Source organism: Halichoerus grypus, chromosome 1 (assembly GCF_964656455.1).
Source record: "Halichoerus grypus chromosome 1, mHalGry1.hap1.1, whole genome shotgun sequence".
Classification (NCBI taxonomy): domain Eukaryota; kingdom Metazoa; phylum Chordata; class Mammalia; order Carnivora; family Phocidae; genus Halichoerus; species Halichoerus grypus.
In genome coordinates, this window is record NC_135712.1 from 57,467,430 (window position 1) to 57,491,556 (window position 24,127).

The 24,127-nt window shown below is 43.8% G+C and overlaps 2 protein-coding genes across 3 annotated transcripts in view; one reads left to right on the plus strand and one right to left on the minus strand.

The window, feature by feature from the left end:
- The window catches only part of C1H3orf52 (chromosome 1 C3orf52 homolog), a 28,307-nt gene extending 24,895 nt beyond the window's left edge, over window positions 1-3,412 (plus strand). The window contains exon 6 of the mRNA XM_036066590.2: window positions 1,945-3,412. Within this exon, the coding sequence (XP_035922483.1) occupies window positions 1,945-1,949 (5 nt within the window). The 3' untranslated portion in view covers window positions 1,950-3,412. The remainder of the gene's footprint in view (window positions 1-1,944) is intronic.
- A 2,885-nt stretch (window positions 3,413-6,297) lies between these two features.
- On the minus strand, window positions 6,298-17,582 carry GCSAM (germinal center associated signaling and motility). 2 transcript variants are annotated; one of them, XM_036066620.2, is made up of 6 exons: window positions 17,474-17,582; window positions 14,137-14,205; window positions 11,459-11,503; window positions 10,381-10,427; window positions 8,669-8,697; window positions 6,298-7,766 (listed from the first exon to the last, which is right to left on the minus strand). In XM_036066620.2, the coding sequence occupies exons 1-6, from the start codon at window positions 17,500-17,502 to the stop codon at window positions 7,452-7,454; spliced, it is 534 nt and encodes a 177-aa protein (XP_035922513.1). In that variant the 5' UTR covers window positions 17,503-17,582; the 3' UTR covers window positions 6,298-7,451. The 2 variants fall into 2 exon arrangements, with proteins under 2 accessions (XP_035922513.1, XP_035922511.1); XM_036066618.2 differs by having other exon boundaries at window positions 6,298-7,769.
- Between the last annotated feature and the right edge of the window lie 6,545 nt (window positions 17,583-24,127).

Consider the following 24,127-nt stretch of genomic DNA (forward strand, 5'->3'; position numbering starts at 1 on the left):
AAAGAACAATGATTCTTTTTTTTTAATTTGAATTTTAGTTAGTTAACCAGTCAATATTGGTTTCAGGAGTAGAATTCAATGATTCATCACTTACATACAACACCCAGTGCTTATCACAAGTGCCCTCCTGAAGACCCATCACCCATTAGCCCATCCCCCCACCAACCCTCTGTTCTCTGTCATTAAGAGTCTCTTATGGTTTGCTTCCCTCTCTCCTTTTTTTCCCTCCTTCCCATATGTTCATCTGTTTTTTTTCTTAAATTCCACATATGAGTGAGATCATATGGTATTTGTCTTTCTCTGACTGACTTATTTCACTCAGCATGATGCACTCTAGCTCCATCCATGTCATTGCAAATGGCAAGATTTCATTCTTTTTTATGGCTGAATATTCCATAGTGTGTGTATCTATATATATATATATATACCACATCTTCTTTATCCCTTCATCCATTGATGGACATTTGGACTCTCTCCATAGTTTGGCTGCTGTTGATAATAAAAGAGCAATGACTTAAAAATTCTTTTCTCTATATAATGAGAACTTTCAGGATTGCCTCTCTTAGCAACTTTCAAATGCACCATACAGCAATGGTAACTCCAGCCCTTGTGTTGTACGGCACATCCACGGAACTTACATATTTTATAACTGGAAGTTTGTGCCTTTTGACCACCTTCACCCAAGCCCCCCACCCCCTGCCCCACAACCAGTCCGTTCTCTTTTTCTATGAGTTTGTTTTTTCTAGAGTCCACATGTGAGCTCACGCAACATTTGTCTTTCTCTGTCTGACTGATTTCACGTGGCATGGTGCCCTCGAGGGTCAGGGAATTGTTGTAATAGCTCTCACCTCCCCCCTTCCCCGGTTTTTGGGCTACTTCACCTTTTGGATGTTTGGGGGCCCCGGGGATGAGGAGGGGAAATCTGTTTTACAAATGTAAAATGGCAGTCTGAGTTACTTTAGACATCTTGACCTGAGTTCGTTATTTTGTACTGTTTTCTCACAGGGGAAGGAGTCAGCTAGTAGACTAAATGAGAAACAAAGGCAAAGACCAGATTTATGTGAGAGAAAAGAGGAAAAACCTGTAGGCAGTGAGAACGGTGAATCTTGTTTGCACATTTTTGTGGTAAACCGATGAGCTGGTTGCTGGCAGAGGGGCCGATGTGTGAGTTCCGTCCTTGAAAGGACTGCTTGGTATCAAGGAAAATCATTTGAGTTGTTTTATAGATTTTCCAGAAACTCCAGGAACGTTTAGCCAAGGAGCACTAATTCTCATGTGGGCGCGATTCTGCGGCCCCACCACACCCCCGGGGGTATTTGGTGATGTCTGGAGACATTTGTAGTTGTCAAGACTGGGTGTGTACGTGAGATACTAGCGTCTCGTGGGTGGAGGGCAGGGATGCTTCTGCGCATCGTACAATGCACAGGACAGCTCTCTGCGACAGAGAATTATCCAGCCCATAATGTCAATCGCGAGGACCCTGTGGTAGCACGTGGGCTGTCTGTGTAGTGTCCCCAGGTCCTTGCACAGACATCTCCTCCTCGGTCACGCCAGGTCCACACCATTTCCATCAGCAGACCTTCTCACAAGCTACTGTAGACTTTTTACAAACTGAAAATTTAGAGGTCAGTAGTGAGATTATGAAGAAGGACTGAATATTTAAATGTCCTCAGCACCCAACAGGCCTCATCAAAATATTATTTATCATGAATTATGCCAAAACAAATGAGCATTGTGTTATTTGAGGTGTGGGTGTGGGGGTGGGTGGGTGGGTGTGTGTGTTGACTGAAAAGAAAACTTCCTCTGTTAGGAATTTACAAGCATTTCAATTTTACAGAAGAGTTTATATTCAAACCCAATGAAATAAAATGAAAGCATAAATCTTTAAAATAATCATGATTTTAAAAAATTAGTGACTTCCGTTTGCCTGTATTCTCTTTTCAGAATGAAGGGGAGGATGTCGGTGTGTATCTGAAGGCAGAGCTCCACTGAGTTTGGGGATGAGAGAATTCACTTTGTTTTCCAGAGAAGATCCTGCGAATTACCATGGAAGGCCTGGCGGTGACTTGGGGGTGGGGGGGAGGCTTCTCCTGATTCAGCATTTATGAAGTCTGGGCTCTGTGTCCAGCAGAACAGCCCCTGTGAACTAGCCCCGTGGGGTCTACTCTTGGCAAAGGCAGGAAGCCTGATGGAGCTGGGGTGATGGGGTAGGTGGGTGGGCCTTGCAGTGCGGGGTCACTGCTGTTCTTGGAGCTCGAGTTGCCTCCACCCACACGTGCACTCTTTAGTGCAAAGGTGACGTTTCAGGCAGGATCCCGTCAACCTGTGCTGGTGGAAAGAGTGGGCAGGCATGAGGTGAGGGACAACTGAGCCAATCACTCGCTGAAGTCCTCCTCCCACTCCCGTCGTGGTATTTGATGTAACTCTTAGCAAGACTGTGAGGAAGGCACTTTACCAGACCAAAGCAGCAAAGTTCTGTGGCTAATTCCATGACCTGTAGCTGCCTACGCCAGCCTCAGGCACGTCATCTAGTATTACTGGGTCATGCGTAGCTACAGAATAAGACGTGTGTTTCTTATTTCACGTCTCCTCATTGCGCCGGTGACTCCTGAACACCGCTTTTGGAAACGTGGGTCCCTGTGTGTTTTGAGTTTTGAACACAACTGCTGTTTGGGATGGTTTTTGCACTTAACAGTTTCTCAGACTTCCGTCAGAGGACCGTTAAGGCTGCTTACCCTGTGCACGCTGGTCCATGGCTTTTTATTGTCCCATGTGGCTAGGCTTCCTCTAAAACTCAGTGTCTTCACACACTGATTGCGTATCTTATTGAAGAGGATTCGAAACAGGAAGAACCACTCTCTGTTTGAAATAACCTGTTGGAGGCTTGATGCCAATTTGTTAGCAGGCCGGGGGGAATGTCAGTGACTGTATTGATCATCTATAGACATAGAATTGCCTAGCATGAGGAAGCAGAGGATTTGTTTCGTTGGGAAAATTGTTTTGCTGGAAATGTTCCAAGAGAGAGTGTTGTGGTCCTATCACGAGAGATTCTTAGCCCTGGGATCTCAGTTAATGGGCCGTGGGTGAACGTCAGTGTGAGGGGCTGCCGTGCACGGGGAGGTGTCCAGCTGTGAGTCTCGGGCTAGATCTGCCCTGGTCTTCTTGTGATCCAGGACTCTGGATAATGTGAACTTGTTTTCTTATTTAACTGGAGGGTACGTTTATTGTAACCTGCTGTCTCATTTTGAGGCCAGTTCCTCAAACTAGCCAAATAGGTGCGTTTCCCTCCTCCCTCTTTATTTTTTACATGTCAAATGTAAACCGTAGCGTGTGTGTACTTTTGAGAACGTAATGAATAACTTTCATGGGGAAGGATTTAAAACTATTCACAATAAATTATTCTTGGCGCGGGCGTGGTCAGTCAGGTTTGTTTCACAGGTGTTGCGTCTCCGGGGCATGATGGGGCTGGCATTTTCTTGCAGTGAATGGTGCTGGAACTGATTTTTCATTTCCCGGAGGGCAGTTTCCCCTCCTGAATAAGACTGAGCTGGAGGGGCTGGAGTGAGCTAGGTCCTCCTCTGTTGCAGGGAGAGCAGGGAGGGGCCCCCTCTCCCCTCCACTTCCTTCCAAGGCACTCTCCTGGCAGGCCCAGGTGTCTGAAGGGCCGGGGCTTTCCTTTACACATGTTTGTGTCTGATTAGGTTGAGGTTCATGTTCTCATTCATTCATTTATTTTTATTTTTAAGTAGGCTCCATGCCCAGCGTGGAGCCCAACGTGGGGCTCGATCTCATAACCCTGAGATCAAGAGCTGAGCTGATAGCAAGAGTCGGATGCTTAACCGACTGAGCCATCCAGCTGCCCCTCTTTTCCCTTTTAGCTGTGGGCTCTGCATGGATCCCTGCCCCGTTCAGAGTCTCATCAGTGCTGAGAAACCTGAGAGAAATCTCTGTAAGTCTTCCCTCCCCTGCTCCCCATTATGGTTGCCTTGCCTTACAATCTGCTCCTTCACATTGTCCCTGCGTTGCTGGTGGTGGTGTCCACAGGCAGTCCCCTCATCTTATACGTAGGAAAGCGACGTCTGGAGAGGTGAATGGATGAGCCCGGAGTTCCGCAGTCTTGGGGAGCAATGTCCAGCCTGCTAGGCAACCTCAGACCGTCGGTGGCCTCTGACTTTGGCAGGCTCTCTAAGGTCATGCTCAGTTCAGGCTTGACTGAATCCACAAAGAGTGTGCTCTCACAGGTGGTGAGAGGGGAAGGGATGAGTTAAGAGGTGTCACCATCAGACTGTAGAAGACTCTCTGGGATGATAATGACCACCCAGAGCTCCCCCGAGGGCCTTGCAAAAGCACCCTCTGTAGGAAAGTGGGAAGAACTTACACTGACCCATTCAACAGCTGGCAAAACTGAGGTATGCTCAGATCCAGTGACTTTCAAGATGCCTTCTGAACACAAGAGGCTGGAAAAAGGACAGAGTCAGATACATGTAAATGGCATCTCCTTTTGTCTGAAGGCTCCTGTGGTATCCCAGGGACTCATCTGTCCTGTTCTACCTATGCGTTTCCATTCCATTCCTGAGAATATTCCAAGCACCTGTTACCCAAGGTTGTCCTAAAAATGTCAGCATTTGAATTTATTTGTTATCAACGGTAGACTGTCCTGACCTAGCTTTGCCCTTTTCTTGCACCTCTCTTCTGTTCTGAATAAGAATTTATTCACAGGCTAAAGGATTATTTATAGATGCTACTATGAACGTAAAACGGAAACCACAAAGCCTGCCTCCGTGAACTGGCCGAGTACAGGTGTAAGGAGAGCGTGGGGGAGGGGAGTTCCCTGATGATATCTGTGATCTGAGGAGCAGTTTAAATCCTCAGCCTCCGTTTCTTATCAAGAATACAGAAATTCTTTCATTGACGGGTGACATCCCCGACGACGTGAAATTGTATAAAATATTGTGTGTGTGTGTGTGTGTGTGTGTGAATGTGTATTTTCTGTGAAGAGGGTTACATGGCTTTCATCAAAATCCTGAAATCTCTGGAAAAGAGGATTAGCATTATATACAGACAAAGCACTCCCGAAGGGCTCTCCTGCTCAAAAATCATTCCCTTCCATCATCCCTCTGAATTTCGTTATAAGAACAAATCTCATTGGCGAAGTGTTTATACTTAATATATTGCTGGTAAGAGGCATATACTATTTGGGACAAGTAATACTTTCACAGGAGAAGACTCAAACTAATATAACTTATATTGTACTGAAGATATTTAAACCAGTCAACTTTAGCAATGGTCCAATGTCCAAATGACAAATTCCAGTATAAAACCAGCGATTCCATTTCTAACCCAGTGGAAGATCACTGGATGACCCTGATCATCAAGCACATCCACACATGTTTTTCTCCATACGTCATGAAGGTTTTTGTCCTCTTTGCTCTTTAATATCATTTATTCAAGATCTGCGGTAAATGAATTACATACATTAGATGCAACCCTCCTCCTTATGGGTGATAAAGCTGAACCTTCAAGTTACATGCTCAAGGTCACAGAGGGAGGAAGGGATAGAGCCAGGATCTGAATCATTGATTATCTGACTTTAGTGTCCACACTCTTTCCCCCCAAGTGAATCCCAGCCAAGGGTCAAGGTTAGGGTTCCATAGGGTTCCATGGCTGAAAATGGGAAGTTAGCAGAGGACAAGATACCCAGATGTGATTGGCTCTTAGCTGAAGACCACTGCCTGCCTGAAGTCTCAGCAAATGTGTGTTGACATGTCCAACCTCATGTCACTGGATTTCTCCTCCCTGGCATTTAGTGCATTTTAAATAACAGTTATTAAACTTTAGTTACTTTGGGGGACAAAACAGTAACTAAACACATAATTTTATGTACTACTTTGTCAACAAACCTTTACTATTTTAACACCCCTAAAATTAAGGCAATGGCCATGGGTTAAAAAAAAAAAAACAGGAAGTTGAGAACACAGCTGTGAATATAGAAATAGTCTAATTTGCTAATTGTTCTTGGTCTCACTCATATCATTTGTGGTTTAATATTTTCATGCCAGTTTATTGGTACCAGCTCTTATGAGTTACAATACCCAAACACATTTCTGTTAAGTTTATCTCCCAAGTATCATCGTTTAGGCCTGGGGTCTACAAATTTTTTTTTCTGAAGAGGGCAAAAAAATAAATATTTTTGGCTTTGCAGGACCGTCAGTGTGTGTCACAACTACTCAACTCTTCTGTGGCTGAGAAGCCATAGACAGGATGAACTTGTATACAGTATAAACGAATAAGCATGGCTATGTTTCAATAATGTTTTATTTATATATAAAAAAAAGACAGTAGGTCAGATTTGGCCTGCAGGTCACAGTTTGCTGACCTCTGTTTTAGGGGATAGATGGAATTCTAGGAATAATGAAGAAAAAAGTAGGAAAAATAATCAGAACATACAGAGACAGGCTCATTAGAGAAGGGGGATGTGTGTGTGTTATTTTTCTCATATGGACTTTTTTTCATATTTTATACATGACATATTAGTTCATCCACACACACACACACACCACACAGTTGAGTAGAGGCTCTTCTAGGTAGTATGTTGGAAAAGTGCTGAATTGGAAACCAGGAAATCAGGCTCTGGATAAAGTTCTGTCACTAACTTGCAATGTACATTGCGTTACTTCTCCCTGAGCAAAAAGGATAATGGGATCAGAGTGTCTCCATAGGTCTTTCTACTCTACCATTCTCTAATGCTGTGATTTTCTTGTTAAGATTTCTAGGGAGAAATATGAGGTTAAAAAATATGGACTAAAATTATATTAAAAATTATATAAAAACCTGATGTAGAACTTACTGATTCAACTCACATAACCAACAAAACCACAAGGGTCAACAAGTCAAAGGACACGATGCAAAGGACACGGCTAAGTGGCACAGGGTGAGAGGAACACACAGGTTGCCACCTGGAAGGCTTGGAGTGAGGGGTTGGGCCTTCAAACATGTGTGGAACCAGTGGAACCCCTTGGCACACTTAGTACGATGGATAAAGCTTCCTTGTGACTCCAGGAGACAATCATGTGGACATTTTATGGAGAAGAATCTGGACAGAGGAGCAGACCCTTTGTGATGCTCATAGCTATAGGGGACCAAGAAGCCCCTCCCTCCACTGAGCTAAGTGGTCTTTTTCCAAAGCCATTTGGAATCAAAGATGGCCACTCCGTTCTCAAAGAGTGGTGTTCGGGATAGGTGGTTGGTCTTTGAATGATGAATATTGAGCTGGATCTAAGAGGCCCTGTGGTTGGCAAACCAGATTCTGCAGAGACCCCTGTAGCAAGGGCTGTTGTGTGTGGAGGGGGGTAAGCCTGACGGGCTCTAGACCCCACACCTGCTTCAACTAGAGCCCCACACCCCCGGTTTTTATTTACTGGTATTAGACAAGTGCTGGTCCAACTATTTCATTATAAATAGGAAACCTGAGTCTTCAACGGTAGCAGAGGTAGATGTGGCTGTTGCAGGGAGTGGAAGGAGATTTTACTAGGGACTACAAGTTCATATTCATCTTCTGGGGAAGACAAATGCCTTGGGGAGGAAGGCACCCGGAGAAGTGTGTATGAAGTCTCGGTTTCTCCCAAGGACTTCCTGGATGTCTTGGTCTTAGGGGAAACATTCTCATAGCACCCCTCACCGGAGATCCCTGATGGCCTTCTCCCAAGGACGCCATGATTAATGAGGGTGTAGCAGAGATCCTCCGAGGAGCTCTGATCAGCATTGTCCTGCTGGTCAAAGAAGAACCTTATCAAGAGTGAGCCTCTTGCCATTCCGTTTATATACTCCAGGCTCAACACAGACCCAACCCTGGCCAAAATCTGTCTTCCATGACCATCTCTCCTCCACCCCCTGGCTGTTTTCCTAATGGCTGCCCCCACCCCAACTACTAGCCCAGGCATCCAGACAGCTCATGTTGTCCGGAGTATTCAGCCTACCCAGGCATGTCTTCTCTGCCCCATGTTCCAGAGTGACCCCTGACTATCCCAAGTCATATATATAATTCCCAAGTCTCAGACCCTGAGGGCAGCACATTTTTATATAAGAGAACAATCTGAGGCCACCTTGGCATGACAGCTTATGATATTTAACCACTCATTCTAGAGATTTTTGCATTATTAAAAAGGGAAACCACTCAAAAGAAGCTCCCAGGCAGTGGAATCTCAAGAGATAAAAAGCAAAGCAGCAAAGTACAAGAGGGAGAACCTTGGATCTGGGACTGAGGCTTGGTTTTGAATCATGCGCCTGACTTCTTGTCAGCGTCTGGCTTGGGAAGAATATCACTTAGCCTCTCCGTTTTCTCATTTGTACAACAGGGGAAATAATAGTGCCAGTCTTATAGGGTCGCCATAACAGTGACATGAGACCCTCCAGGCAAAGCTCTCAGCACACTGCCTGGCATCAACAAAGGGCTCCATATATATTAGCCCCTTTCAGTAAGATGTACAATAGAGGTGGGTCACGCTGCTGCCGCCAGGCTCTGTAAGGGCCCTGGGCTGACAAGCACTGGCATCTAAAGTCTTTCTTTCATATCAAGGTTTGAAGGGGTCTTGGAGGCCAACTTCTGCCATCTGGGGCATCTGCATCGCTACTGGCTTCTCAGAAAAGGGTTCAGAGGTGTTTGTATTACCTGCATGGGAGCAGATGACTTTCCTTTATCTGGAGAAAGAAAACACAATCAATTTCAGGTCATGGAGAGATTTGAGAGAGGATGGGGAGTGGGGGGGAGGGGTGGACACTGGGACATAAGCAGTCAGAGAGCCAAACAGTGGTCCATCAGGCTATCCTGACCTGCGACACACCCCTGGGGAATGACAGGACCATCTAAAGAAACAGCAGAGCTGTTTGGGGCTGAGTGGAGGGAGACATATTCGGTGGGGTTTTGGAAGGGAAATCACAATTCCCTCTCTCCCCCCCACCCCTCCCTCCCTCATACAAAATTCATTGCATATCTACCTTGTACCAGGCACTGTGGAGACAAAGAAAAATCAGAAACAGTTCCTGTCCTCAAGGGGCTCACAGGCTAGCATAGGAGGCAGACAAGGGCCCCTGAGGATCCACGATGAAAAAGAGGACTGTCGTGTCTACTGCAGGTGACAGGGGATGATAGTAGTGGGGGGCTGGTGCTCAGGAAAAGCTTGACGGAAGGAAATTCTTAAATTGAGCATTCCCATTCCTGAATTTGCTAGCAGATACACACAAAAGCTGGCCAGATTTTCAAAAGCCAGTTTATTTAAAAGCAACTGGCTATGGCCACTCAGCAAAGAGGCAAACGGACGCACTCGCTACCCCCTCGCAAACACACGGGCTCAATAAGCCAACGTGAGCTTTCACACGGAAGCCGCAGGATGCCTTCCTACACAGGAGGTGGGTGTGCCCCTGCAGCCCATCTTATTTATTATATTTGGATTTACCTTCCCTCAGGACCGACATCCCAGATTCTCACATCTCCATAAATTCCCGTGGCCATCTAGGACATCCCTGATTATCACTGTGAGGAACATCTGTGAGTTTTAGCATTAGAGGTCTTATCTCTGCCTTGTTTTGCTCTGATGGCGATTGGGGTTTCCTGGGCCCCACCATTCCCTGGGTTGACGCTCGGGGTGGGAGGGTCGTATTATTCATGCATACACTTTACGGAGCTAGTTTGCAAGACTCAGACTGAATGAATTAGGCTCTGCTCTTTAAACCCAGGAAGGCAGAGGCAAAACTCCATCACTTTTCTTCTTTAGAAATACAGTGGCCTGTGCTCAGGCCTATACTTCCTTTCTCTCTTTCTTGCATGTGATGCTATTTACCACCCTCTCCTTCTCGAATTTCTTCTCCTTAGCTGCAGTCCTCTCCTGTCTCCAAAGACCATTGCCTCACCCCCTAAGTGATCTTCCAGCATCCACTCTTGCCAGGTGCTAGTGCAATGTGTTCTCTGCACAGCAACCCAGGCGGTGTCTTTTCATGCAAAGGGCATCATACCAGCCCCTTGTTTAAAGCCCCTCAATAGTTTTGCAGTTCTCAAGACAAAAACTCCAATCCTAAGCTTGCCTACAAGGCCCCGCCCCTCCTCGTTGCTCTCTGTGACCCTCCACCTTTCCAGTTATTGTTCCCAGTTCACCCATCTGGCCTCCAGGCCTTACGGAGGGATACGGAGATCAGTAGCCACTTCCTGCTTCGATGAACTCACAGTCTTGTGGAGGGAGACACAAGCAACTGAACGAGTGACACAGATCCACACGTAAGTATTACACTGGAAGGACGACGCCCAAGGAGCTTGGGAAGCACAGAGAAGGGGCGGTGTGGAAATGTAAGTCTATCCAAAGTAGAAAAGATGAGAAAGCAATGACTTACTCTCCTTTGAGGAATCTGGCTTTGCTTTACAAATGCGTACTTTTTTCCTGAAAAAAGAAAAGGAAGGAAAATTGGTGGTTTCAATATTCAGAAACTCTCAAAGGAAATGACACTGGACTCTAAAACCTTATCTTTAACTCTTTCATTTGTTAAAGTTATACCTCCTTTAGCGTGGAGGAGAACGAAGGTAGATAAAAGGAAAAATGAATGATAAGACCAAGTAGAAATCTCCACCTTTGTGTGTGTGTGTGTGTGTGTGTGTGTGTGTGTCTCTCTCTCTCTCCTCCCTTCTCCCTTTTCTATGGGTTGAGGTAGAATTGATTTATAAATGGAGAACTATGGTGATGACATCGGTAAATATTTGGGGATTTTTTTTCTAACAAAATAGCAATTTCTTTTATATCATGTGACATAAGGAGCCAAGGTTATTTCCAATTCCAACCCCAAGGCTGATCTCTGATCTCCAAGCAAGCAAGCAAGCAAACGTGGCCCATGTGAGCACCAGGGGTAACTACTCAGTAGAGCCGAGTCCCCCAGAGGAATACAGTCTAAATATAATGGAAGCTCATTATCATCTCAGGAGACAATGACATGTGTGCCAAGCAGCATGACCATATGTCCCGCTTGGCTTAGGGAGTCTGGGTAATGTCCTTATCAGTCACTTAGGGACCCCAAATTATTTGTAGCATGCCTTTCACTCTCAATGCCTTCCCAGGGTGTCAGATGACTTATATGATCACCCTGGCTGTGAGTTTTCTGTGCAAGGGCCAGAAACGTGTGCTTCCACACATGGAGTCTAGCACTTACAGTGTGAGGAGTGGTCTTTCTCTCTACTGTAGCCACTTTCAGCCTTGCTTCTGAGGCTTTCTGGTTCGAGGAGCACCATCAAGACTATTGTTCCTGTTTCTCACCAGGCTCTAATTGTCACTTCCCTGACTGACTCTCAGATGACTGAGTCTGGGGAGTCACAGGCTTCCCCTGTGGCCATAGACAGTGGGCAGTTACAGGTGATTTACAGTAAATACCACATTGAAACCACACTCAGGGAAATAACTCTTGAAAACAATTCTCCACTCACCACGGAAGGCAGAAACACCCTTCGGCAACATAGCAGTCCCAGCACCTAAAATAACCATGAGATGACACAAGTCACCATGTTGGTTTCTGCAGCTTGATTAGGGTGACTCCTTCTCTTTGCCAGTTCTGTGAAAAACCCTTTTTTCCTCTCCCAACCCCCAACACAGTTTTTATTCTAGACGACTTGGACACATCTATCATGCTAGAATGATTCCTTCCTCCCAGAACATGAACTGCCCCTTTGGAAATATGAAGACGATGCTTATCAACTCCTAAACGGGGAAGGAACTTTCTGCTGTTGGTAAGCATCATCTCCATATTTCCAAAGGGGCAGTTCATATCCTGGGAGGAAGGAGTCATTCTAGCATGATAGATGTGTCCAAGTCACCTAGAAGAGCTTGCTCATCCCTGATTTCAATGATTTACTTGGCCTCTTGTGATGAAGGACACACAAGAGTCATCTCCAGGAAATCACGGTATCAGTGTGTGGACATTTTAGAAATTTCTTTCTGGTACAGGTTAAGCAATATTTATAGTGAATTCTACTGTACTCTGAATTTCTCCTATTTATACTATAATTATAAATGTATACCACATTATAATTGTTGGGTTGAAAAAAACCCCAAAACAACACTGGCTCAAAATGGTCTCACTTGGACTGAGTTCCCAAACTGGTGCTTAAAACATAATTGAATTGCAGTTTCAACCTCCTCCATCAATGTAGTCTTAACCCATCAGCCGGGAATTCTTCAATTTGTGCCATTGAGTCTGTTACGTGGCCTTCTCCATCCCCACAAAAAGGTGAGATAATCTGCATGATAAGACACCTTGCTTTTCCCCTTAGAAAGTAGTAGCCTCACCTGGAATTATCTTTTTCTTCTGCTAATTACTTTCTTTTCTCCACCCTCCTTCTATATATAACTCCTTCGAGATCCTCTCTACTTACTAGGTGGGGTGTTGCTGATTCGTGAATCATTTAATAAAGACAAGTAGATCTTCCCATTTACTTGGTTGAATTTTGTTATTTAACAGTTCATTTGTTTACATCCTACACTAGAGATTCATAAAGTCGGGGACCGTATAGATTTATTTTGTTCATCGCCGGCATAGATCACCAGCATGTGCCAGAGTGGCTGGTAAATCTATTTTCAATAAATATTTGATAAATGAACGAGTAGCCAAGAACAGAGTAACTCTAACTGGCGCAGGTCATCAAATCTGCCTCCTTGACCCAAGGGACAGGTAAATTAACAGGACTTGGGATCTCTTTTAAGGCAGGCAGATCGTTCTGCAGTCAGACATCCAGGCTGATGTCTATCATGCTGGGCATCTTTCTGAACTTGAGTCATAGTCAGCTACCTAGGTAGTTGAATGTGAAAGCCCTGCATGTCCCAGTAACACTATGTTAAAAGGGTCTGTAAAAATACTATCTAGACATATCCCCCCAAAGTGAGCTTCCCAGGCAGTTCCCTTGCAAAGGGTGCTGGAGGAGACGCTGTGGGTGCCAGCATGGCAGTTCTGACAGCAACTGGGGGTCCCTGTACCCCCAGAGTTTGAGGGCTGAAAGGCATGGCCCCTCTTTGTGCGACTTTCAGCCGTTGTTTCTATCTCCCGTTTCTGTGGCTGAAGAAACGCCAGAAGGAAACCACTGAACCTCACCAGTGCTAAGAAACTGGGTTCCCTGAGAAGATTTGGGTGATGAGAAAAGACAGCCGATTTTGAGTTACTGACGGCACCAGGATCTTTGGAAAACTTGAGCCATGGTTTCTTTGTCGTAAAATGAAGATGCTTACACTGCTTACCTCATGGAGTTGTAAGGGTCACATAAAGTTAAATATGGGCAAAAGCTATTTTCAAGCTTGTTATTTCCCCCACTCAATTTTTCTGTCGTGTATTCTTGCATTTCAGCATGGATGTTTTGGTTTGGGGTAGGTTCTGCAGGAGACCAGATGCATCTCTGGGACACCACACTCTGTGCCAGCAATTCCAGGTTCCTGTCTCATATAAAGCTTCCCTGGTCCCCTAGTCTACCCAGTCTCTCCCTTGTTATAATGCCCATGACCCTTCTGGTCTGGTTCATTATTTGGAGTATATGCTTTAACACATGTCCAGGGATATCCCCCAAATAGATGATCCTTAGCTTGCCCTGAAGACATGTACTGTAAAAATACCATCCAGACATATCCCCAGTGATACAGTACAGATCCCTGTTGGGGGATCTTTGGGTGTCCAGCTCCGAATACAAGCTTTGGCTCAGTGGTTGCTTTTTAATTTAATTGATATTCTTTCAAGAGCTTCTCCTGAAACCATGGGAAAAGGGCAGATAACTCTATAGGCCACAGAACAACTGGCTTTGCTACTCTTTGGAATTCTTGGACCCTGAGACCCTAGTTCCATATTTGAGTGATTCCCTGGCACTCAAAAGGACTGGTCAGAAAGGGTTCATGAGGAAATCTTGGTCTAACAGCATCAGGGTAATTGCAAGTGTCTCTCTCCACAAACCTTTTAACGATCATGGGGGAGATGTAATCACCTCAGCAATAGAAACTTAAAGAGTTTAAAATGGAATGGTCAGGATGGAGCTTGAGCACAAAGGTACTTGAGCTAAATGAACAGAGGCAGCAGACTTTACTCTTCATGGGCAAAGGCTGGGAGAAGGTTTGTTGGATTTATTCTCACCTGGATGTTCTCTGTTCGAAGCTTTGGTTTTTCAGAGTCCAGGGTATTTCTTGAGTGTTCTGCTGCCACCTAAAACCCAACATATCAAGAATGAGCTAAGTTCTTCCTTTCCGCGCTTCCCTCCTCGATTCCCAATTTTTCCAACTTTTGTCATTTCTGCCATTTGTGTGTCACCCAGGCATCACCTCGGCTTCCGCCTTTTCCCCTCAGATCTGTTCACAGCTTCTCTTTAACATACATGGCAACCTTTTATCTGACGCTTCCTCATTGCCGTGGCAACAGCCCACCCACCGACAATCTCCGACAAACTCCACACACCACCGGTCCTAAATCATTTGTTCCCATGTGGCCGGGATTGCTCATGATGACCATGAGACTATCAGCATATGAGAGGCCTATCCGCTTGGCGCAGTCTTCGGGATGGTGCACGGGGATGGGGAAGGGTACTGGCCTGTCTCAGGTAAGTCATCAGCTTTCACAGCACCAAGGCAGAGAACATGGGATAAGAGGAGAAGAAAGGATTAAAGAAAGAAAATAAATCTGTTCCTTGTGTGGGTTGGGTTTCTGTATAACCATTTTTTTTCACTTGTGGGGATTTGAGAGTATAGAGAAAAAGAAACTAAAAATTAACTACTACTGGGGCGCCTGGGTGGCTCAGTTGGTTGGACGTCTGCCTTTGGCTCAGTCATGATCCTGGGGTCCTGGGATCGAGCCCCGCATCGGGCTCTCTGCTGGGCGGGGAGCCTGCTTCTCCTCTCTCCCTCTGCCTGCCACTCTGCCTACTTGTGCTCGCTCTCTCTCTCTCTATCAAATAAATAAATAAAATCTTAAAAAAAAACTTAAGTACTACTTACTATATGCTTATTACTTTCTCTCATCTTCTCTCTCTCTCCACACACACACACACACACACACTCCACTTACTAAATGTATATAATACATACATTTTATATGTTATATTTCATTTAATCTCAGAATAAATCCATGAGATAAATGTTATGATTCTATTTTTTACCAATGAGAAAACTGAGGCCAAAGATGTTAGGCAACTTGTCCGAGGACCACCAATCAGTAAGACTCTGAGCTCCTCTTGTAGAGGACTAGGTGACACACTGCTCATTGTGTGTGTGTGTGGGGGGTGGATCTGCATGGCTTTTGTGACAAATCTGATCTGGAGAACCATGGTGGGGCTGTGCTGACTGGATGATAAACGGGAGGTAGGGGTGAAGTTGAAAATCAGATCCCAGGAAATAAAAGCCTTTGAAAATTATACTAAGGGAAACATTTTAAATCAGCTTGGAAATGAAGATGCTGAGCCAACTGATCAACTATTTAAAAAAAAAAAAATATATATATGTGTGTGTGGGTGGGTGGGGGGTGTGTGTGTGTATGAGTATTTGACACCATATAGTGAATATATGGGGCTACATATAAAGCAATAAAACAACAAAAAAATGATACTGTGGATGTGTCTTATCTTAAGATGGGGAAAATTTTAAGCATAAATTGGTAGAAACCTAAGAGCTTTCTAGATTTAATTCAATTAGGTTTAAGAAACAGTAAACAAAACATAAAAAGTTTGCAGGGCACAAGATATACAGACTAGAAAAAATATTTTTTGTAATATGAGAAAGCGCTGATTTCTTCAAACTGAGAATAGCTTGTACTATCAGTAAAACAAAGTAGACCAAAATCCAAAACAAAAAATAGGCAAAAGACATTACTGGCTCTTCACAGACAAAGAAAGACAAATGACTGGTAAATACAGACATTAAAATAAGGAAGGTGTATCTAATGTTGTCAACAGTTATAACTGTGATTTACCATCTTATTTTCCTTATACTTCATGTATTTTTCACTGTTTCTACAACTAACGTGTATTAAAGTCCTAATCCTTCACCCTCACACCAAAATTCTAAAAAAAAAAACCCAAAAAACTACAAATGTCACATCAATCATGACTTTCTCAGTCACATTATATCTGTATTTTGTTTTATTTTTCTTCTCAAGACAGTGATTTCTTCACGTTTCCAATCATTCATCAAACTCTTTTTGAGTGCCTACTATTTGTCAGAAATAATGCTAAGAAACAGGAATTCAAACATGATTAAGAAACAGTCTCTACATTTGAGGAACTCACACATAGATATGAGAATAGGGATTTTTAAGCTGATAACACGGCTGAGCTGCAGATGGCTCAAGGCCTGAGGAACCAGGGAGGAGTTTCAGAAAACACTGGGTTTCAGGGAGGGGCAGGACACATCCCATGGGTTCGCCAAGCCTCTTTTTGGCAGGTAGCATTTTGAGTCCCGTGTCTTAGCTCCCAGTGGCAGGAACTGAGACTCGGGATGCCAAACGTAATCCTTAAAAATCTTCCCCTTTCCTTGTCCCAGTGAGTTCATTCTCCCTAGACCACCTCACTAGGGATTCTCTTTGTATTGGGTGGTACTAATTTTTACAATGACTGCTTTGATGTTAATGAAGATGATGGTCCCCCAAAATAATATTATTATTGAACCTTACTGTGTGTAAGGCACTGTGCTAGCATCGCACGCACTAGAAACTTCCAAGGTAGGTATTGTATTATTTTTTTTTATTTTTTTATTTTTAGATTTTATTTATTTATTTGACAGAGAGAGAGACACAGAGAGAGAGGAAACACAAGCAAGGGGAGTGGGAGAGGGAGAAGCAGGCTTCCCGCAGAGCAGGGAGCCCGATGTGGTGCTCGATCCCAGGACCCTGGGACCATGACCTGAGCCGAAGGCAGACGCTTAACGACTGAGCCACACAGGCGCCCCTAGGTATTGTATTATTATTTCCTCTTAAAATTAGGAAACTGAGGTCTAGAAAAAGTAAGCCAAATTCTTGACCGATTTTAATGACCTCTGCTTACCCATTGCAGGGAATGTGCACCGGGTGAGACCTCACTCCTGCCACTGGGAGCTTGCTATTTATTTTGAACTAAAATAGTAATTAAAAGAGTAGTGGTGTCTTTGAGCTCCTTGCAGGCATTCAGAACTCAGGAGACTGTCCTCCCGCCCCATCCCCAGCCAGCCCGCAGAAAATTGTTCCATTTCTTGAAGTCAAGGTTTACTGCATTGACCTCCCTTGATAAAGTCCTTCTGCCTTTTGGGGGCTCTCCACCAGCTGCTTGCTCACTCTGATTCTGGGGAGGAGGCCAGCCCTATAAGGAGTTGAACTTAGTGTCTGACCATCAGTAGGCACTTAATTTTTTTCAGTTCTTTACCCTGTTCCCTCCCCTTGCCCAAAGACCTCTTTTTTTTCTTGATGGCTCTGTCCCACGTCCCCTGCTTTCCCCTGGGGAGTCTGGACTCACCTGTTTTCCCTCAGCAGAGAGTTCCCCATTCTCTCAGTTCTCCTGATGACTTCCCCTCAGCCGGCCTGGTGCTCTAAAGGGGGCAGCTCCTGACTTACTGTGTGTTGCTCTGGCCACCAGTGCCAGAGAGCTGAAAGGAGAAGAGTACCTCCCTGCGGCGGAAGGAGGACCCCAGGGGGAGGAGAGTCTGAGGTGCACGCACACACAACTTCCTAAAATGTCAGAGCCCGTAAACGGGAGCAAATTTTGCCACTCAGAGATATGCCTCTTTGGCATATTATTTTAAGTTGGTTACTTTAAAGAAACTTCAGATATAAAACAGGCTCTGAAAATCAAGTAGAAAAGTAAGAGACTTTTGCATTGACAAGGAAAATCTCCATGTGTAAAGGTATCAGGAAAAGGGAGCTCTAAGTCTCTAGAAACTGTTACTAATGCAGAAGGCAATTAAATCTGCATAACAGCATGACCCTTGTTTACTGTGCCTTTTCCTCCCACAACGGACCCTCCATCCCCAACATCTTTTGTCTTTAACTGAAGGTGGTTTTTAAGGTGATGCCTTCAGCCCTTTGGGGGAATTGCTTAGTTTCCCTGAGTCTCTCCCTTACATACAAGAGATAGACATGTTATTAAGCTTTTGTTTCTCTCCTGTTAATTTGTTTCATGTCAATTTAATTCTTAGGACAGCCAGAATAGAGGAAAATGTTTCCTTCCCAACTCCTGAGGGAACCAGGCTACTGGCCTTAACCAGAAGCCATTGGTCAAGGAGAGCGTTGAGCTTCTGGGGAAGCCCCATCTGCAATTACAGACAGGCCATGGAGTTTTTCACTTCAGATTCCTAAATTTATTAAACCACTTCGTAGTCTTGGAAAAGTCAGAGGGGGAATTTTGTTTTAAAGCAAAAAAAGGTTAGGGGCGCCTGGGTGGCTCAGTCGGTTAAGCGGCTGCCTTCGGCTCAGGTCATGATCCCAGGGTCCTGGGATCGAGCCCTGCATCGGGCTCCCTGCTCATCAGAGAGCCTGCTTCTCCCTCTCCTGCTCCCCCTGCTTGTGCTCTCTCTCACTATCACTCTGTTTGTGTCAAATAATTAAAAATAAATAAAATCTTTAAAAACAAAAAACAAAACAAAACAAAACAAAAAAAACCCAAAAAAGGTTAAAACAAGTTAACCCAATGACCAATAGAAATTATTAACAAAGCATATATCTGATAAAAAGATTTTATCCAGATTATATAAAGAACTCTCAAAACTCACTACGAAAACAAACAGCCAATAACAAAATGGCCAAAATATTTGAACAGACATTTCAACAGAGAAAATATATAGATGGTAAATACAAACGTGAAAAAATGTCCAATACCATAGTCATTAGGGAAATGTAAATCAAACCACAGTGCAATACCTTTATACACATTTGCTAAAAAACAGGTCAATCAAGTGATTTTGAAGACTTAATTGGCTTTATAAGAGACTCAGGACTTGGGCAGCATCCCATCCAGCAAGTAGAGAGATGTTGTACAAAATGGAAGGTTTTTATAGGAGAGTGGGGCAGGAAAGTTATTAGCAAAATAAAAGAAAGAATTGTTCCAGTCAAAGTCACTTTCCTTTAGAGGGACGATGGACAGGGGGTCTTATTAGGTGGATTACCTCCTCTTCTTTTCCAGGATGAAGAGGATCACTGATGTTGATCAGAAAATTCCCGACTCACCAGTTAAGACTTACATTTCTGGAGGAGATTGAAATTGCACTTAGTTAGGTATTAAGCACCCATTTGGTGACTTAGCCTAAGTAAAGCCATTGTGGGTCTGTGGTTGTCTTATTTACACCTATTGGAATGGCTAACGTTGAAAACAACAGAAAAACTGATGACACCCAGCGCTGGTGGCGAATGCAGGGCTTGCCGCATGCATCGCCGATGGGAATGCAAACTGGTTCAGCCTCTTTGAAAACCAGCATGGTAGTTTCCTATAAAGGTAAGCATAGCCTCATCATACAATTTAGCAATCCCAAGTGAAATAAAACATAAGATCTCTAGGAACCTGCAGGCAATAGCTGCTTTACTCAGAATTGCTCCTCAAACCCTGGAAATAACCCAAATGATTTTCAAGGGGTGACCAGCTAGACAAACTGTCGCATCCCTCCAAGACTGACAGATAATAAAAAGGAGTGGACTACAAATTCATGCAACAACACAGATGAATCTCAAATGCATCACGCAAAGTGAAAGAAGCCAGACTTAAAGTCCACCTTTTATGACATTCAGCCCAAGGCAAAATGGTGGGGACAGAAAATATATCAGCAGTGGCCAGGAGCAGGGGGTGGGGGAGGGATTGACCTTCAAGGGGCAGGAGGGAATTTTTCTGTTCTTTTGTATCTTGTGGTGGTAGCAACATGACTGCATGCGTGTCTCATAATCTAAATAGCTGTCTACCAAAAAGGGTGCATTTTACTATGTAAATTATGTCTCAGTGGAAAAAAAAAGAGGTTAAAAAAACAAAGAAATGAACTTGGGGACAGGGAACCATCGATTTTTGGTATTATTCTTATATTTGATGGCTGGTTCCAGTTTGATCACTCATTCGTTTCTTTATTTCTTTAACAAGTATATGTTGAACTCCTACTATACGCTGGGCACTGCGGGTTCAACGTGGAGCAAAGCAGATAGAGGCTTGCCCTCATGGGGTTCCTTGAAATGAGATAAGACAAAATGCAAGCTACTTTCTTGCTTGTCCTTGAGTAATGCAGAGGTCACACTTGCCGCAGTGAGGAGCAGCATGGGGAGGGTACTAGGTCTGCAGCCACCCTTGTTAGCTGCTCCCCAGGCTTCAGTCTGTCCATGTGGAGCATTTCCAGGAGGGCTTCACTACCAACCGGCCGAGAGACAACAGTCCCTGCAGAGGAGGAGAAAACATTCTGACGTGAGGAGGAACTGTAGGGAAAGCAGGGCAAAGCCAGTCTAGGAGCACTGGAGGCTCAAAGCAAAATACAGGAGTATTTCTAACATTTTAGTACTCTAAGGGCAAATACAAATTTAAAAGATAAGAAGTTTAATTCTCTCTGCTGAAAATGAGGGTGGGGACTTTCTCTCCGCTCTTTTCTTAAAGCTTTTCCATTAGAGAACTTGTAAGTTCTATCTTTGAAGGGCAAGTAAATGTTGTAAAGGTTGAATAAGCAACCCAGGAATGTTTCCTTCAGGATCTGGGAGCTTTCTCTTTGAAACGTAATCATCAAGGAAGATCGTGCCCAACCTCCCAGTCCCCCAACCCCTGGGGAATAGCTGCAGAAATTCAGCTGGCCTGGGGACTCCAAATTGCAAGCTACTTCCATGGAAAAAAGAGGAAGTGTTCTCTTTTAAGGACAGTTAGCAAATATGTTACCAAATGAATTTAGGATGAGTTGTGTGTGGCAAGTGGTGCAGTCAAATCCTCTTATTTGAGGACTAGTCACTGTTTATCTTGAAAGAATGCATGCAATGGATTGTATCTGCTTGGTTATATAAAAGGGCACAATTCCATGGTCTTTACAATCTCCGTAGTGAATCACTTGTGGCTTGCTGCGCATTCTGGTTCAATGCTTATTAAATAATAAAACTTTTTTTTCTTCTACTTTTATGGGAAGATTTTTCTGGGATGGCAGGAGATTTTTTCATTATATTTCTCCAACAGTACCACCATCCAATGTTTTCATTAATCCCTCGGGTAATTAACTCTAGGAAAGATGTTAGGGTGGCAGATTTTCTTACCTGGGGAATATCTAAAATTCAGGAAACCCTTTCCTCAGCAAATTAAGTGAAGCAGTGAAGTAAGAAAGAAAATTCTTAACAAAGCCTATATTGAAAATTAGGGGGGGGTCCACTGAATACAGGTCTAAGAAATCTAGGGCTGCACTAATCTGTTTCTCCCATTCTTCTCTGTCAAAACCACTTTCTTTCCCAGGCTGACCAACTGCAATACATTTTAGGGAATGTCTTCGAAGTTATCTAAAGCATTCTTTTCTGTGTGTAAGAAATCTGGGGTAACAGCCAATGGTCTGTCATTCTGTGTATGAAGAAAGTGGTGTGTGTGTGTGAGAGATAGAGAGAGAGAGAGAGAGAGAGAAAGAGAGAGAGAGAGAAAATGAAGTAGTCTTGACACATTGTTATAACTAACCTTTCTCTTCCCCATTACCTTCAGGAAAAAACGAAAAAAATTTTCAATTCAATCTAAAAGTCCCTCTCCTCAATGGCGTCTGTACCTTTCACCCGACCTAGAGGTCAGCAGAAGGGAGCCATAATTTTTCAGTATTATGGAGAAAACAAAATGGCCAAAGACATTTAGCCAGTGAGTAGGACTATTGCTGACTCCTCATCAGTATGAATTAAGATATCCCAGACTCTGGGTGGAACAGTTTGAGCAAACAGCCCGGACACTGTCCCATGGGTGGCTTAATTAGTTCCAATGTTGAGCAAAGCCAAAGGGTCAGTGCCTCAGGGGTGAGGGTTGGAAATCAATATGCCATTGCTGGGGATCACTCCTTAACCTTCAAGCTGCACTTCTACTCGGGCCACTAGATGGAGAAGCTGAGCTGAGTAGAAGAGTTAGCTACCCATCATGAAAATTTCCTGTGATTGTGTGATGTAGCAGGGAAGAGCAGGACATGGATAGAAAATACACACATTTATTGCTGTGAAAATGACTCTGGACTAAATAATCTACCTCCACTTCACAAATGGAAGTATAGCAGCACTCATCCCCACAAAAAGAAGCCAAAATAACAAATTTTTGAATCAGACCCGCCTTTTTATCCTCCTCAGTGCTGACCCCAGTGCCTAATACATGAGAAACTATAGGCATTGAAGTGGAAATAGAAGCCTGGATCTTTGTAAACAGATGATGGTGAAATCAGTGGAAGTTTGAGTTGAAATCTTCAAATTTCCTTTCCTATCCTTATCCTTTGGCATTACTGCAGACACTTGATGACAAATGCAAACACTGTTTTCCTCTATCTCAAGATGATAGGCTAATATCAAAATAACTACTTGTTGAGAACTTCCTATAATCCATGCACTGTTTAAATGTTTTAGATATAATTTCTCATTTGTTCATGCAAGAATTCTTTTTTTTTTTTTAAGATTTTATTTATTTGTCAGAGAGAGAGAGAGAGAGAGATACAGGCAGGCAGAGGGAGAAGCAGACTCCCTGCTGAGCAGGGAGCCCGATGTGGGGTTCAATCCCAGGACCCCGGGATCATGACCTGAGCCGAAGGCAGACGCTTGACTGGCTGAGACACCCAGGCATCCCTCATGCAAGAATTCTATGGGATAGAGACTATTTCCTCTATTTTAGAGATGAGGACACCCAGCCTCATACAAGCCAAGTGACTTGCTCAAGGACACCCCTTAATAAGAAAGAGAGCTAGAATCTGAGTTCAAAAGAAGTGTGGACGCTTTCTGTCTATTCATTGCCCTATTCAGTAAGTACTTGTGGAAAGATGAACTTAGCTTTGAACTCTGGTCTGTAACACTCCAATATGTCTGGAAAGACTGAAACATACTTTCATGTTTGGAGTGTGTTATGCTTCCCAATTCTTATGTCGCTTTTCAAACACCTGGCTGGCTTCAGCTGCTAAGGCAGGTTAGAGGCCTTTCAGATAAGAGTGATTCTTCGAGCTTCTTCGGTCTCAAAGAACTGGATGGGATAAATCTGGCTCTAGCTTACTCCTTTGTAGACTCTTGTGGCTAGTGAAGGGAGCTGGGAGAGATATTTATGCGAAAGGAAAATCCTTATGGATCATTTTATGGTAGGAAAAGAACTGGTTTATTTAAGAGTTCTTGTAGAGTCAGGAATCTAATAGCTTAGCTAAGTTTTCCCTATTCTGCTTCCTTCCCAAAGGTCTTACGGAGAGGGTAAAGACTTCATGGAGTGATATTATTGAGAGGTATTCCTGAGGGTAATTTTCCAACTGTTTACTTTGTGGTGCAGAGAGTTAGTTATGTGTTTGAAACTCTGGCTATTCATTGCTGATATTCCTCACTAATGTGTACTTGGTTTGAAACAGGAGGTAATAGCAGAGTTTCAGTACCTCCCTAAGTGAACTTTGGGCCTGGGATTTTGCTTTCTGGTGGAGGGATGTTCACATATAGCTCTGCTGACTTTCCAGGAATCATAACAACACAGAGGGTTATTTTTAATGGTAAGAGGACTATTTGGCAACAAGATGGGGATTTGCTCAGCTCACTGAGAGGGCTCTTACAAATCTAATGGCAGGTGGAGAGTATAGCACTTCCCTGTCACTGTTTGAGCCACGAAGGACCCTTGGGAAGAATATTCCTTCATTTGCAATGTTTCTGGTTTCTCATTAGTGAGATTAACATAGAACATACATGATTAAGAATCTGGGGGGAAAATTACAAGCTGGGCTTAAGCACCATAAAAGTTAAAAGCTAAATTAAAAAGAAATCCAAGAATTAAAGGATCAAGGAAAGCCTTTTATCTAAAAATTTTAAAAGCAGACATTCTGGGCTTTGTAAGCAAATAAAGGGGTTTCCGCTGTAGAGTCAAGTGTAAGTGAGCTCTAAGCGTCCTCCTCAGGTCAAAGTCAGCGCATTACATTATTTCAGATGAGGGAAGAGTCCTGGGCAACAATCACCCAGATCCTGCTGATGGGTGGGTATATAC

Excerpts from the sequence above, each read along its gene's own strand:
- GCSAM (XM_036066618.2), bottom strand. The coding sequence starts at position 17,502 with ATGGGGAACTCTCTGCTGAGGGAAAACAG. Across the intron at positions 10,428-11,458 it reads GGGTGTTTCTGCCTTCCGTG|GAAAAAAGTACGCATTTGTA; the intron begins GTGAGTGGAGAA and ends TTCTTTTTTCAG. Across the intron at positions 7,770-8,668 it reads AGTCATCTGCTCCCATGCAG|CAGGACAATGCTGATCAGAG; the intron begins GTAATACAAACA and ends TTCTTTGACCAG.